The sequence below is a fragment of the Dasypus novemcinctus genome, chromosome 17 (assembly GCF_030445035.2).
Source record: "Dasypus novemcinctus isolate mDasNov1 chromosome 17, mDasNov1.1.hap2, whole genome shotgun sequence".
Classification (NCBI taxonomy): Eukaryota; Metazoa; Chordata; class Mammalia; order Cingulata; family Dasypodidae; genus Dasypus; species Dasypus novemcinctus.
This window is the reverse complement of record NC_080689.1, coordinates 15389622-15406582: the sequence shown is the minus strand read 5'-3', so window position 1 is coordinate 15406582 and position 16961 is coordinate 15389622. Positions and strand designations below refer to the sequence as shown.

The following is a 16961-nucleotide window of genomic DNA, read 5'->3' as shown; positions in this document are numbered from 1 at the left end:
ACACAAACTGAAGGGGCCATTAATATAAATGGAAACATCGACTTGAACCATGGTGACCCAGGCATGCCTGGACCCACCTCGGGACGGTCTCGGCGCCCCCACACTTGGGTTAATGATCCCCACCAGGAACGTCCGCAGCCCACCCCCATACCCTTGGGGCAGCCAGGAGGCCACCCCCCCCCCCGAGTCCCCGACACTTCACTGTAACAGGCTCACACCACGTCTGTCAGCGTTACAACTGCCACTAGAAAAACTGACATTCCTGAACATTTCTCAACCCGACAGAATTTTCCCCGCTTAAGTTTAGAGAGCAAAAGCATTCCCCAGATGACAGCCCCCTTTTCCCGTATTTACTGACAAATGCACATTTCCTTCACTCAAACAGCAATGGTCAATTATCTGCCAAGTAAGGCCAAATGCCACCTATCAGAAAATAAACCTCAGAGTGACATGCACTCCACTAATCAGGACAACTCCAAAATAAATAGCCGTTTGGGGGTAGCGGAGGCAGAGGCAGTTCTTAATCTCCAGAGAACAGAAACGCTTCTGATACTGCGACCAGCCCACTGATAAAGTCACATCTGAAAATCGTCCTTCAGGGACCTTCGCTGTTCAGTTACAGGGAGATTGCTAAGTTCATCTTCAAAGAAGCAGGCAGTGAGCCTGCCCTGGCTTGCTGCTGGGACCTAACAGGCATGATTACTACCAGATTCCACACTTTGCAAAATGGTAGCTCAGCCTTCTGCCACTGTGACTTGCAGGCTGGAGCACAAGCGAGGGATGCCCAGGCCAGGGCCTGGGCGGCGTGACACAAACATTTTTTTCCAAGTTTGAGGAAATGATCCACAGCCTTTATATTCAAATCAACAGAGGAAGCAGGTTCTAGAGTAGAATATTAATTTTCCCATGAACTTGTAAGAAAATACTACCTCAAGCGCCTGTTCCTTAGAGGGAAGGGTCTGGGGTGGGGAGGGGACAACTGACACAGAAACATGAATGGACGGGTTCCTCCAGTCACAAAGTGTCCCAGAGTTGGAGGGGACTCGGGGCACGGCTCTAGGTCAGTGGGGGCCCTGGGGAATCAGCAGTCTTGGCTCCTGAAGGTTGTCTGCTTTGACGCATGTTGGAAAAGACCACCCCTGGCAGGGCACCGGCTATCCCACCAAGGGGACTGGGGGCAGCTGGGGACACCCTCAAGTGGCAGCCAACGGGATCGGGCTCCTGGGGACACAGGCGTGAGAATGGAGCAAAAGATCCAAGGCACTCGCTGTTCTGGAGCATGTGTGAGACACCCCAGGAGAGCGACATGGCAGGGGCTGGGCACGAGGAAGGGCCGAGGCTCCATGCGGTGTCCTCCGGTGGACCCAGGAGGAACGGGGTCCTCCTGAGGGGCACTGCTCGAGGGCAGGCAGCCAGCCTCTCCTGCTGGCATGACCTCGGTGGGAGGAAGAGCTCCCAGCCATGGAGACCAGAGGCTGGGACTTGTCCATTCACCCAACGGTGAAAACTGTGCCAATGAAAACAACACACAGCCGGTGGGAAGCCAGAAAGAGAACGTACTAATCCACGGATGGAAGGGCTCCCCCACCCCACCATGCCCCGACCACCCTGCGAGCCAGAAACGCCAGTCACCGGCGGCCAGCACTGAGCCAGGTGCGCACAGCCCGCCACCTCGGGGCATGCTTTCACCAGGGCCTGCCGAGGCCCGATTTACCCACCCGCGCAGCGCCCCTCCACCGCATTGGCCCTCGACGCCCTGCTTTCCTATCCAGGTACTGCCACCAGGGAGCCCCTGCATCAGCTCCTGAGCTACTGGCATGTCCCCTGAACCTAGGAAAGGAATGGTTTGCCTTCTTCCACGAGATGCTCACTACGAAACTTAATTCTCTCAGGCTTCACTGTTTCCCCAACTATTGCCCACCCTTCCTGGGTGCCCTAAATGGACAGCAGATTCCATGAAATAGAAGCTTATGGTCTGATTTGAGCCTGAGGCTGCATCTGTGATGAAACGGCCAGGCAGGTCATGGTGGGCCTGGCACCTGGGGAAGGGGACACGGGCAGGCGTCGCCGAAGCTCGCACGTCCCTTCTTTGGGCACATGTTCACTCCACGAGGTGAGGGAGGGAGAGCCCAGCGTGTGTGGAGCTGAACAATTTTAACCACTAGAAAAGGGAGCACACAAGGAGGAGGGACTGAGGCAAGATGACGGTTGCCTCCGAGAAGCCAGCTGATCCAAACTTCAAAGGGGCAACAAAGCAGTAATTGTCAGGAAAACACGCAGCTCACAGAAGGGAATATTGAAGAAAGAACACTGAAAACAGCTTGAGGCAATAAAAATGGAATCAGAAACTACACAAAAGAAAGGGCTGGGCAAAGACTCAGGTTTAGGTGGGATGGGATTTTGACTGACAACTTTTCATCCCGTTAAAATCTGTTGAGACATGGATCACAAAATTTGGTTCTGGGGTAGCACCAATCCCTTCAACATGGACAATACACACTGACCCACACCACCCAGAAGCCACCCAACTTCCCAAGGAGCCCTCTCAAGGCACGGGGGGAGGGGGGCATTTGAAGTCCCCTTGCCACCCAGAGCCACCCACAGTAGGCCTGGCTGTCGGGGCTTGTTCAGTTCCTAAAAGCCTCGGAAAGCCAGCCTGAGGTTACAGAAGTAAGGGTTTCTAAGCCTGTGCGGTTGTTTACGACAATTAAAGCATTAAGCGGCAAACGGGTACACCAGGGGCCAGACCGCCGGGTGGGTGCTGGATGCTTAAAGCTGACATGTCCATTAGTTTGGGGACACAGAGGAAATGTTATAATTAATACCAGCCACATTTCACAGGCTGCCTGCTGACCCTGTGTAGCGTGCATATGCCTTTTGCTGAAAGGGAAAAAAAAAAGAAAATTCTATTTCAGATCACACCTAAATAAAACAAGGCAAGAAATTGCTGAAGTTTGGGGAAAAGAGAAAATGAACATAGCCTGTAAAGGCACCATAAGCAGAATTATGGTTCACAAAGGACAAATGAAATAAGGGAAAGTGACTGAACGCTGCTGTGCTCAGTGGCAGAGGGAAGTGCAGCCACATGTATCAACTTGCAGCTTTGGAAAGGCAGCGCCAATGATGAGGCTGGAGGCGACAGTGGCAGGAAGGACACCTTCCCTGGGCTTAAATGGAAAACCCGCTGCTGGGTTGTACTCCTCACCCAAACCTTGTCATCATTTGAGTTATGTGGGCACAGCTTCTATATTTTATGAGTCACTGTCCCTGGTCCATAAAGCACTCACTTTCCTTACAGCAGCTATAGCTTAGACAAACAGCTTCCACCTGCCTGCGAATGCCAGTCCACAGCCAGTAAATACCAATGCTGCATCCCTTTAGATCCCTTTAGATCCTGGTCCCTCCAGAGACATCAAACTGCCAGGAGAATTGGCACACTGGTCTTTGACAAATGAATAACTGGGGAGTTTAAGAATTGCAATCTTTTGTTTATCAGGCTACTTTGGTATTCACGCGGTGCCATTCACCACCATTAGGTTCGATTGAGTGGTGTGGAACATTGCAGAATCCATGGATGTGACCCCAGTTGGGATATCAGTGGCGACAACTCCAGGAGCACTGCTATTGTAGTGCATTTGCCAAAGTTTAATTTGCAGACCTCTGACACTGGGTAAACTGTGGGTGATTTGACAGAATTCAGAAGAGGTTACTAGCCATTCCCAAATCCAAGAATATCTTATTTTTAAGATTGATGAAGAAACCCAACTTTGACATAGGAAGGGTTTTCCCCTGCTACGGTCAGCACTACAAATTCAGCCATCTAAGACACAAGAGAACAGCTCCTCAACTCTATTAGAGAGGTGTCCTTCCTGTAGGAGGGTGATGATTAGTCAATGAATACTATTCATTCTGTATGTGTTTAAAGTGCAAACTCAGTCCAGATACTCATTGCTACTGACAAAATTAACCTGTGATCATCATGAATGTTGTAGAAAAAGGTTAGTCTCGTTGTTCCTCTTGTAATTTAGCACAAGCTATGTGCTTGGCACCAATCTTGATGTTCTGCATGCATTATTTCTTACAAAAGCATCTCACTTTAATTACTCAAGCAATCCCTTTGGCTGTACTTGTGAAGGGGGAAAAACAAGTTACAGTTTTTAAGTTTTGTCGAAATTGGAGTATGATTATAAAGGGTTAAGGACCCAATGGTTTATCCATAAATAGGAACCATATGGGTACATTTAGATAAATTATATAAGCTGGCCTAGCCAAATCAAGAGTAACCCTGACTGCAGGAGGCCTGGAGTGTTTCATTCTATCACTCTGCTCAGACTCATTGTTTTCACATCACTTTTTACATGTCAGGACATATTTATCGGTTTTTTCATTATAGTGTCCCAGAGTTGCAAGCTCCAGAAAGACAAGGATCACCTCATTTTTTTCACCCAGTGTACATGCCAGGACCCGGCACAGTACCTGGAAGATGGTGGGCAGTCAATAAACATTCATGGACTGAATCCATTATTAACATCACTCACTACAGACCAGACTTCAAAAGCAGCACTGTGACACCTCCATAGCCCTAGCACCCCGAGGACCATTATTCTTTCTGCATTTTTTATGGTAGGATCTTCAATCCAGGGCTTGTGAGCTCTGAGGAGGACAGGGGCCAGGGGCCTCACTGGAGAATGAGGAAATTACAGATATAGAAAGGAGCAGACTAGAATAAAAACCACAGCAATGGATTTACCCAAATGCTGCACATTGATCCCTCTCTCAAAAAGTACCAGTTCAATGATGGGGGGTGTCATTGATGGCTGATGCATGGGTGGGAGGGATTTCTCCATTGCATGCATATAGGGTATATAGATATGTTCGGATGTTCATCGGGTATTGACAAAGGGGGTATAGTTACACACGACAACTGAGGGAGTGCTGAGTTCCCATTCCAAGAAACTCTGTCGCACTCCCGAATGGAGCAGCAACAATCCCCCAAGTACAAGGACAAAGACAAGGGAAGAAGGATGGTCCAATGATGGGCCCTTGATACTGATGACTATGCTTACAACCCTGTGCGCTTGAAATTTCAACTAGGCCTAGAGCTGTAGGGTGCCTAAAAGTTACCTCCTGAGAGCCTCCATGTTGCTCAAATGTGGCCTCTCTCTAAGCCAAACTCAGCATGTAAATGCATTACCTTCCCTACAGCATGGGACATGACTCCCAGAGTTGAGCCTCCCTGGTGCAGAGGGATTACTACCAAGCACCAAATGGTGATGCAACTAGAAAAGGACTTTGAATAAAAGGGAGAAATGGTAAAGACAAATGAGTTTGTATGGCTAAGAGACTTCAAAATGAATCAGGCAGTCATCAGAAGGGTCACACTTATGCACATCTCAGCAGGATCTCAGAGCTAGCCAAAGTAGATACAATCCCTGGCAGTGGTGCTTCTAGGGCTACGGAGACACCCAGATCCTATGGTCATGATAGATGGCTCTGGAGTTCAGTGCCTTACCAGTGGGCCCTACTTTGGAATTTGTGCTCCTAAGTGTGATGGAGTTGGACTCAGATGTGACCTCTTTATGCATGCCTCTGCTGTCACTTCTACTGAACCTGTGGTTGGTGCTGGGGTTGATGTATATGGTCAGGCAACTTGAATCTCTGGACTGTCTATTTGCCAGCTGGGCCCTGAGTCTCAGCTGAGTTGCAACACCTACTCTCCAGTTAGCTGGACTTACCCAGGTCAGCTAACAGGGAGGTGAGGATGGTGGTCAACCACCACACCGGGAACTGAAAGAGTCTACAGCTGCAAGCTGGAGAATTCCATCCATCAGTTATGTGGAATCTAAGCCCCCTCTTCATTTAGAGGTGGAGTGAACATTGCCATCCCAGGGTCCTCAGGATGGAGGAATAAAATATGGATTAGAGTGGACTTACTGGTATTCTGCTATAGAATAATTGTGACTCTAGCAATGGAGGAAATCATATCATTGGTGTGGAGACAGGGCCATGGGAGTTGCTGAAGGCAGGGAGAGGGAAAAAGAGGTGTGATATTGGGGCATTTTCAGGACTTGGGGTTATCCTGCCATAACCCACTGAGTGGACTGGGAGAGAGTGTAAACTACAACATAAACTATAATCCATGTTGTAGGGCAATGCTTCAAAATGTACTCATCAAATGCAATGAGTATACCACACTAATGAAGGAGGTTGTCAATATGGGAGGAGTGGTGGGTATGGCGAGTGGGGTAAATGGGAACCTCTTATATTTTTTAAGGTAACATTTTGTGTGATCTATGTATCTTTTAAAAAAAAAAGATAATAAGAAACAATAACAACAAAAAAGTACCAGCTCAATACAATACATTAACTCCTAAATAATACTCAAAGTTTGCTCACAACCTTGCCCAGCAGATGAAGCAACGTAGCTTTTTAAAAGAGCATTGAGGTCCCAGGAACAGCAGCAACTATGCATCCTTTGACGAGCCAAGCTCTCAAGCCTTCATTTTTACCACACACAAAACTGAACTACCACTACCTTCTCCCTACATATTTTTTTAGAAATTATTATATGAGAAATAAATATATGTGTAAGCCCTTTGCATTCATCAGTGCAAAGGAGCTCCATACACACAAGACACGGAGAAGAGGAAAGTGTCCATCAAGTCGGCCTGTGGATATCACGTCTTGCCAATGTGGCCCCTCCAGAGATTTTCTCAACTTAGTAAGACTAAATGTGTGAGCACAGCAAGCTTTCAAGGAATTGTTTGCAGAATTCTATGACCCTTCAGATCAGACATTGGAAGGTAAAGCCGCACAAGATTAACCAATTAGTCTTGGAAAGAAAAAGACATTTTTGATTAAGGCTTAACATCCAACCATTTATTGAAATATATCTAAGCTCCCCCTTCCTTCTCTCAGATATCTCTGTGCTCAGCATACAGGAACAAATAACATCTAATCTTTTGTTAATATATCTTAGATCTTAAATGACAAATACAAATAATTTTCACAAAGGTGGAAGGTGATGCTGGGTGACAATATCTAAACATCAAAAGAAGTATAAAAAAAGACAGATACAGGACATTATATATCCTGCCATAACCTACATAATGGAGTGGGAGAGAGTGTAAACTACAATGTAAACTATAATCCATAATGTGTGGCAATGCTCCAAAATGTGTTCATCAATTGCAATGAATGTACCATACTAAAGAAAGAAGTTGTTAATGTGGGGAAAAGTGGGAGGTGTGGGGACTGGGGCAAATGGGAATCCCTTATATATCTTTTTTAAGATTTATTTTTTATTTATTTCTCTCCCCTTCCCCCCTCCCCCCAGTTGTCTGCTCTCTGTGTCCATTCGCTGTGTGTTCTTCTGTGACTGCTTCTATCCTTATCAGCGGCACCGGGAATCTGTGTTTCTTTTTGTTGTGTCATCTTGTGTCAGCTCTCCGTGTGTGCAGCACCATTCCTGGGCAGGCTGTACTTTCTTTCGCATTGGGTGGCTGTCCTTACAGGGTGCACTCCTTGTGCGTGGGGCTTCTCACGCAGGGGACACCCCTGCATGGCAGGCACTCCTTACACGCATCAGCACTGCGCATGAGCCAGCTCCACACAGGTCAAGGAGGCCCGGGGTTTGAAGAGCGGACCTCCCCTGTGGTAGGTGGACGCCCTATCCATTGGGCCAAGTCCGCTTCCCCCTTAGTTTTTTATGTAACATTTCATGTAATCTAAGTATATCTTTTTTAAAAAAGAGCATAAAAAATGTGACCTCCATTGCATCTAACTACAAAAGTAAAACCTCTCTGTTTCCCGATGAACTGGCCCTTAGGGACCCTCCACTCAAGAGCTAGAAGAGGACAGACGCCTTCACTGAAAGATGCTATCCATTCCTGCAAGGCCAAGCATCCAAGGAAACTGAAAATTAGGGATAAGTTTTATATGGAAGCATCCAACCATTGAAGAGACATTACCCATCATTTTCATTCTCCACCACTAAGTATGAAAGAACTAAAAAGCAGAAGTGAGAAGTCCTCATTTGGCAAATCAAGACAATGGGAGAAGCCACTGGAAGATGTGAGAAACTCCTCCAAGCCACTGAGCCCCAAAATCATTTTGATACCACTGTATCTCATTAGAAACTCCTAGAAGATAAGCATAGAAATAAAAAGATAGATACATATATATCTGTTTTTCTCTACAGCACATCTGATCGCTTAAAGGGGAAAATTATATTTTCTTATAAAGACCTAGATAATTTTATCCCAAGTATCCCAGTAGCTATTTTAGTGCCTGGTAAAGAATGGGCACTCAACACAAATACTTGATTAATAAAGCAGGAGAATGAAATGCCTACATATCCTATTTCTTGAATTTTTATATTTTAAATATCTCACGCCAAGGTCCTGGTGTTTCCTGGATGTGTCCTTCCCATCAGAACAGTTTGAGAGTTCCCTCTCTCATTCTCCATGCTCCAGCTCCAGTGCATTTACATCTGCTCCTGACACTGGCCTGTTTTTAAATTCTCTCATCGCTCTTATTACCTGACCTCCTACGGCTCATCTCAATTCACATAAACTCACATGTTCACGTGAGCATCACACACACATTCCATTAAGGAGAAATTCAAACAGTACAACATCTTCCTGTTTGCAGAGAACCCTCGTATCAGGTAACAATGTAAACACATGTGGCAGAAGAGAGAAATAACCAATGGAAGCAACTCCTCTCAGACACTCTTCTAAGACTCCCAAAGGACTGCTGCATCTAAATATTCATAAGCCGTCGAGGGCTAAATTTGAGCATAAGGAAGAAGGCAACAACTTGTGGGTAGAATTCAAATTGTGCTACTACTTTATACACTTTTTTATTTTAATTTCACTCCATGGGAAAAGGGAGCCCCATATTATGGTTGGGTGGTATGATTTGTAAACCATTCACTGCTACCCACACCTCAGCTTGACACACTATTCTTTTAAGCTTAATTAAAATTCCAATAGGATGCACATCAAGCGTGCATTTCTAATTCATCAAATCTGAAGATCTCCCAAGCAATGCCAAGCTGATAAAAGGTGACCTTGGCCTTTTCCAGTGGTACTATAAAGAGTCTTTTCCCCCTAAGCATATCCTTGCTGATGTGTTGCTTCAAAAATGGACCTCTAAAATGATCACGTTAGCTGAAAAAAATAGAGATTAAATACAGATTGCACTTACATACACATGAAACAACTGGATAATTAAGACCTAATTTTGTCATGCTCCAGCAAGCAAGTGGAGCTCTCAAAAGCCAAATGAAGAAACAATTGGATATAATTCTGCTCAGTTCAATCACACCACGAGGAGCCTAAATCTCGGCAGTTGTAGACAAGCTATTGCGTCATACAGATTAAGGCGATATGTTTAGTTTTCAGGAAAGCTTGTCAATCAGCTATATCAGCAACTGGGCAGGATTATTCTCCCTTCCTGCCTGTTTTAAAGAAGATTAACGTTTAGGCCTTTTTTTACTTTAATGAAGCTTATGAGGTCCAGGAACACTGTTTCTGATAGCTAAGATAAAACTTGGAAGCAATTTAAGAGGTGAAACAGACTCAAGCAACCACTTATCTTAGATGCCCGGTAGTACTCAATAATTCTACCACTACATCATAGGCAGACTTGAATCTAAAGCAAAGCATGGCATAACACTCACACAAACACGCACATCTATCCACACGCATATCTGTAATTGAGGGCATTGTGTACAGTAATTCACCAATGATAAGGTGGGCTCTGTGAGGGGTGATCAGAGATTATGGATCAATGATAGGCACGGAAGCAGTAAGCAATTTGTGCCAGGCACCGTAGGCATAGGTGCTTTATCTCATTCATCCCATAAAGCAGATATGATCCCTAACTCACTGATAGGAAGGCTCAGAAAAGTGAAACCATTAGCCCCTGGGCACCTGATGCAGATGTGAGGAGGAGAGAAAGTGTGCCTTGGTGCCCAGCCCCCAGTGACACCCTGGGCCATCCACCAGAGGTCCACCTTGTCTCTCGGGAAGTAGGCAGAGCCTCAGCCCGGCGTGAGGAAGACCATCCCATGTCCTGAGACCCATGCCCACGGCCCGGCCACCAGTGGTTCAGACATGAGCGTGTGACTCAATGCAGGCCCATGAGGGGTGTGAGCTGGAGGGTGGCCCCAGTTGAGGTTTGTCCACCAACTTGGGGAGAAAGAGCCATGGGAAGAAACCCTCCTTTCTCTGCTTCTGGGTGTTGCCGTGGAAATGTGATGCCTGAAGCCTCTCTCTTGAAACCAAGTGGGTGAAACTGAGGAGGAGACCAACACAGGGGCGGAGCAGAAAGAGGAGCCTAACGTGGTTCCCTGATGACAAAATGGAGACCCTGAATTAGTAGCCATCCTGGGGCCACTCTAACTCCAAGCTGCACACATTGACATAATTCTCCCCTGATGGCTTCCATCATTTGGACAGGGCTTGCTGTCACTTGCCATCAAAGATATAACTGGCATTGGTTCTCTTTCGTCTGGACTGCACCTCTCTCCACAGTGCCTGCCCATCACCTAGGAATCAACATCATAGATTTACAAGATGGCAGCCTCGAATGAGGAATGCAAAGCTTATGGGATGCAGTGAATCTAAGGGGTCAGGGCTGCTTCTGTTCGGGACCTTGGTTTCTAATTAACTGAGTTCCTCGTAGAGTAAGAGGTCTCCTCTAGCCCTGAAGCCAGGTAACCCATCAGTCCAAAGGTCAACTTTCAAAACCACTCTTATTAATTGTGTGCCCTGGAGCAAGGACATCTCCCAGACCTCAGCTTCCACCTCTGTAGCTATTTACCTCAATAAACTGAAGTAAAGAACGAATGAAATATATTTAAATCAGCTGACTCAACACCTAGCATATAGTAGCCACTTAATAAGTGATAACATTAGATTATTCACTAACTGGTTACAAACTGAAATTGAAGATTGCTGTTAAGTCTCCAAGGTTCTATTTCCACATCCAGCCTACTGAAATCCAGTCCATTGAAAAGGACTTCACTGTGACTCATCTGTCACCCAAAGGCTAGTGTTTGAGCCTTGTCGTCACCTTTACCACCAATCAGCCAGTTGCCTGCCATCTTGGGAGCTGCCTGGTTTTCTGGGAGGCCCTTCAGGCTCTGAAACTTCCTTTGGAGTCCTTATTACATCCAAGACCAAACAACAACAAGAAAATCCCAATTACACAGCCAAGCAGAAGAGAAAGGCCAGAAAAATAGAGTCTGAGGATGTACCCTCACTTCCTAGCTGTCTGACTTTGCACATACTGGACATCAGTTTCTCAAGATCTCAAAATAGCAATTACTCCACTCTCTTCACAGGTGTATTGTAAACTTTTCATAAGGCAATATATGTCAAAGTGCCTACCCAGCAATGGTAGGCATACCTTAACTGTCAAGTGGAAAACCCCAGGTACATGCCGTTCAACTGTCGATGGCTAAAGAACACATGAATTTGCAGCCAGATAACACGGGCCCTCTCTAAACTGGCCTCCACCTAAGTGGTCACCTGGGCCCATCAACATTGCATTTCCTCTGTAAGAGTCCAAGCCCCTACCCCCATCCCAACACACACACTGCTCGAGGCTGGCAGGCTACTGCCTAGAATGTACACTCAAGTCACATGAATCCTATGCTGTCCAGGAATTAGTTGTTTTTATTCCCAACCATGTTATGTGAGTTAAGGCTAAATATATCATTTAACTAAATATTATGTAAACCAAAGAAATGAGAGTGCAAAAAATGTTACTCCTTGGAAAACCAAGGTGACTGCTTTTAGAAAGGCTCAATAAAGGCAGATTGCTTTAAAACTGTCAAATTAGGTAGGAACAAGAATGTAAAGCTTTGGGGAAATTATTTAAAATCTAGGAGGAGGCACCACTCTGAATTCTTTTTTCGAGTCTCTTAGTTTTCACTCCACTGAAAGAAGCAAATAGAAAATCATAATTTATGGCTGTGGTTAAGTTAGAAAGACAATTTGGAACTTCACCCAGCAGACCCATCCTCAAGAAAGTCTTTAGCCCTATATGAAAAATCAGTGAAAGAATAAATATACATGAGTGTTTGTAAAATAAAATATTTAACATAGACATCATTTTTATGATACTCCACTTTATTCTACTTTTTCCATGACTGGATCCCAGTCACACTGGCTAAGAGATACAGAAGAGATTTCAAGTGGATCCAACTTAAAATATATCTTGCAGTACTTCAGGGTATACAACAATAACATACTACTTAGGCTGTAATGCCTAAGTTTTATATCATCAAAGGCATTGCCCAAGATTTCTACAGTATTTTTAATTTGGGAAAATATCTTTCCTCTTAACTTCGCCGAGTTCTGGATTTACACCAATAGGTCCCCACAGACCCATCCTGCGAGCAGAGTTGAAAAGTACCAAGAGGTGAGAATACCTTCCTTCGCCACCATGCCAGCTCCATGCCCATCTGTCTTTTCACCTACAATGGTGCCTGGCACAGTGTAGGTTCATAATAAATACTGGACATGCCCAAATACAAGAAAAAGTAGTTTCAAAAAAAATAACTCAGATAAAAACTGGAATTGTCTTGTGTTTGAGTCTACATTTAATCTCTCATACTAAAAAACCACACTTCCACTTACTCAATTTGCAACCACAAAACTCTTTTTTTGAAAAACACATTGCCTTGATTCGTGCTAGTTTGGGGTGTTTGTAGGGGTCACTCCGCAAAACTGTAAAAACAAAACAAAAGACAAGCAAATCTTACTAAGAAATTTAACACTCATTCCGCATTCTTAAGGTATGGCCTCACAATTTCAATTGTTGGACATTTTAACATAGGACTTTTCAAAGATTGCTTTAACGAGCCACAAATCAGGAGAGAGTATAAACTACAATGTAAACTACAATCCTGCTTAGTGGCAATGCTCCAAAACGTGTTCATCAACTGTAACAAATGTACCACACTGATGAAGGATGTTGTTAATGTGGGAAAATGTGGGAGGAGTAGGGAACGGGGCCTATGAGAACACCCTATATTTTTTCGTAACATTTATGTAATCTAAGTATCTTTTAAAAAAATAAAAATTAAAAAGTATATGTATGAAAAAAAGAAGCTGCACATAATGACAAGTATTTGCCAAGAGGGCAAATGAAAAGACCAATAGTCCTAATAATGGGCAGTGGTACTTGTAACGGTATAAAATTTCATAAACTGGTTGAAAAAAATGTCTTATCTCAAATGGCTCAAGTGGAAGTAAAGCTGAGACCCTTCCAACCAGGCTGGGTCACTCCAAGTGACTCTGGTGATAACCAAAACCCTTGTGAAAAAAGAAGCAAGTGAAGAGTTTGGGAAAAAAGTGTTTCAAGAACTACAATTAGAAATAAACAAGAATTAACACCTTTTATACAAGATGCATTCCAAAGTCTAAGTACCAGTAAATTAATAAAGTAAACAATTGAAGCAGCTATTTTCTACACACCCAATTCTACACATATCCACATCGGGAGTCTCCGACACGGCTAAGTCCAGACCAACCTATGCTACCGAAGGGCCCACCAGATGACACACTGGCCCCAAAGAAAGTTTGAGAAGCTTCTCCTTGGGAAAACAGGGGACTGTATTATAATTAAGGTTGCTTGATATTCAGGTACATACAGCATTTTGCTGAAAGATTAAACAAATGCTCACTTATTAAACAATATCTAACAACTGTCAGCTTTCCTACAGGAATCCAAGCAATTTCAACGTACAGGAGAGTATCAAATGCCTGTTTGGAAGTAATTTGCAGCTGAAGTTTATGCCCGCCAAACTCATAGGCTGCTTAATGATCAACACTCTATTCCAACCCCTCCCACCCACCTCCTGGAAGGAAGATGCACTAGGAACCCAAATGCCATTTTACCCCTGAGTGACAGAGAAGACTTCCACTGACCATTAAAAACTAGTGGATGAAAATCCAGATGGTATTGCAAACATCACCTCTGCCACATCTTCCTGCCCACAAATGACCAAATAAAACTGGATTAATTCAGACTCATCCTAGATCACAAACCCTTTTAGGCGGGTTTGTGAAGAAAGGACTGAGGGTTACACTTACTTAACTCTCAACAACAGAAAAAGAAATAAAATGTGTTCTCAATGTTCCCTGAAGCCCAGAACGCCATGAACACAGCCTAACTACGTGTGCCCGTAAAGAAGGTCAAACAAAACTTACAAAATCTAGCCAACGAAAAATTAATTTTCTGCTGCAAAATACCATGACTAAAAGTTAGGAGCTTTAACACCTTTGACAAGTTCTGAAGAGTGCTATAAATGCCACCAAATTCCATAGCTGCCTCAAGACGGCGGCCTTTTCCATTCCAGAGGGTTACCTTCTAATCTCTCGGTCAAACACAGATCACATCAGGTGACCTGCGATGACATCTGTAAAGATAATGACAACAAAATGTGCCAGCATCAAAAATCATATAATTCTGTGCTTTAGTAGACCATTAATTACAATATCTTATATAAACATAGCAGGGACAGGAAGGAAAAGCTTGAAAATCTGCGACAAGAGTACATGACAGAATTACAATTTAAAACCAAAGAAAAATGACTTAACTCTCCTTGAGCAGTGGTCTCAAGCATGAATAGTCCTTGACTGCACCTACCGCCCATTCTTCCTGATCCATGAGGAAACTGAGTTTGGCAAAGTATGATATTTAACTCTGAACCCCAACCTCCAAGGGCTTATGTTAGGGACGTAACAGATTTTGCAGTTCTGAGTAAATCAGACGCTAACATTTTCCCAGCAGTTCATTATTACACATACTGTTTTATGCACCATCAGCTCCTTCAATGGTCAAAAACTGAGGGACAAGGTAGTGTTTCTAAAATAAATAATAATTTCAGCATATTGTCGATGTATTTTTTAAGCCCTTAAATGGGCACTTATCCACATAAAGAAAGTACAAAACAGAGGTACCTTGTTTCTCATTTAAAAAGCATCCCGTGGGCTAAACCCCCTCGTCCCCATCATGTCCCCAGGGTGGCAGGAGGTGCCTAAAGACAAGTTCTAAGAAGTTTTGAAACCAAATCACCGAAGCCCTCAAGAGAAGCTCTTCTGATTAAAACAGAAGCAGTGAACTCTGTACAACGTAGTTGCACAAAAGGAATACCCAAACTAACAACCCAAGTGGGAATGCACCCCCTGCCCCGCTAGGCGCCAAGGAGAGGACCCTGGCTTCCTGGCAGATGCTGTCAAGTCCTCGAGAAGGGCTCGGCCAAAACTCTCCCCGGGCCCGGGGACTCCTTTCCTCCCTCTAAACGGAGTTTGCAGGTTGCTTTCTTCAACCGCCAGCCACACACTTCACTCTGCCCTCCTTCGTCAAACACACGCACGCGGGAGTCCCGTGGGCTGTCCCGCCGCCACCAGCTTGGAAACACTAAGCAGCAGCTTTACCCCTAGGCGGGCCAAGGAACCACCCCGAGGGTGTGCAGTCTGGGAGTCCGGGTTAAGCCTGCAGTTCGAGAGGCGATGGAAGGGAGGGGCAAAATTAAAGGGGCGGGGTGAAAAGGCAGAGCCCGGGAAGGAGGCTGAGCCGCCGACGGGAAGACGCGGCCGCCCCCGCGGGAGGACGGGAGGCTGGCACGCACCTGTGCCGAGGGGCCCTGGGACCAGATGCCAGTACAAAGCGAGTGCAGGTGGTGGGAGAAGGGATTCCAGGGCGGGAGGAGGGTGGGAGGGGGCGGACAGCGGGTGCTGAGAGCCAGAAGTTCAGCAGTGATGGGGCAGTAGAGGGAAGGCGGGTGGAACAGTGTCCCAGAGTTGGGAAGTAGGACTAGAACGGGAACACTCGCGGAATCGGGGCAGTGAAACGAAGTTGGAAAAGGGAAAAGGAGAAGGAGCCAAGGTGAAAGGCATCTTCCGGTCTCCCCTGTCCCTCATCACTGCCCCCACACCCGCCCCCGCGCGCGTGGACACACACACACATACACACGCGCGCGCGCGCACACACACACCATGGTGCTGCGCCACGGGGCAGATACCCACCTTTGCCAGAGGCGCGTTCCTGTTGGCAGCCGCCAGTTCCCTCAGGCTGGCGGTGGCGGTGCCCACCGCCGCGCCGGTGCCCACCGCGGCCGCGGGGAGGAAGACGGGGGAGCCCGGGGCACTGCCGGCCGCGCCGCCGCCACCGCCCCCTAGCGCTGGGGCCGCGCCGGGGCCCGGGCGCGCGGTCGGGCTGCCGCCGTTGCTGCTGCTGCCGCTGCCCGCGCCGCTGCCGCTGCCGCTGCCGCCCGCCCGCGGCCTCTGGCGGATGCCGTCCAGCAGGCGCACCAGCAGGATGTTGGCGGGCAGCTCGTCCACGCCGCAGCCCACCAGGATGCGACACTCGGGGCAGCGGAGCTCGTGGCGCGAGCACACGATGCTCTCCAGGCAGCGGCGGCAGAAGGTGTGCTGGCACGGCAGCACCTTGGCCGTGGTGTCCAGGCGCTCCAGGCACACGGAGCACTCCAGCAGGTCCAGCAGCGACGACTCGTCCATCTCCTCGCCCGCCGCGGCCGTGGCCGCCGCCCGCCGCCGCCGCCGCTCGCTCGGCCTCTCGTCGTCGCCCTCGCTCTGCGCAGCAGCTGCGGCCGCCTTGGACGCGCACAGCCAGGACGCTCCGAGAAGCATGGAGAAGGCGCCGCCGCCGGCGGCCGCGCGCGCGGCTCTCCTAGGTCTTGGGGCCCAGGCAGGGCCTGCGGCGGGCAGCAGACATCAGGACCGCGGCCCGGGCGGCCGCCGAGGAGCCGAGCTCCGCCGCAAATTCATTCACCGCCCGCGGCCGCCGCGGAGTCGGAAAGAGCGGGTCGCGAGAGGGGCGGAGGCTGCGGGGAAGCGGGGGACTGGCCCAGCTGCGCCCCCGAGCCGCCGGCGCGACGACCCCGCGCGATCTTCCCAGCCCGGCTGGGCGGTGAAAAA

At 47.1% G+C, this 16961-nt stretch overlaps 1 protein-coding gene across 1 annotated transcript in view; it reads right to left on the bottom strand.

Moving 5' to 3' along the window:
* The window catches only part of SH3RF3 (SH3 domain containing ring finger 3), a 403194-nt gene extending 386444 nt beyond the window's left edge, over positions 1-16750 (bottom strand). The window contains exon 1 of the mRNA XM_058278324.2: positions 16050-16750. Coding sequence (XP_058134307.1) covers positions 16050-16673 — 624 coding nt within the window. The 5' untranslated portion in view covers positions 16674-16750. The remainder of the gene's footprint in view (positions 1-16049) is intronic.
* Positions 16751-16961: the final 211 nt, after the last annotated feature.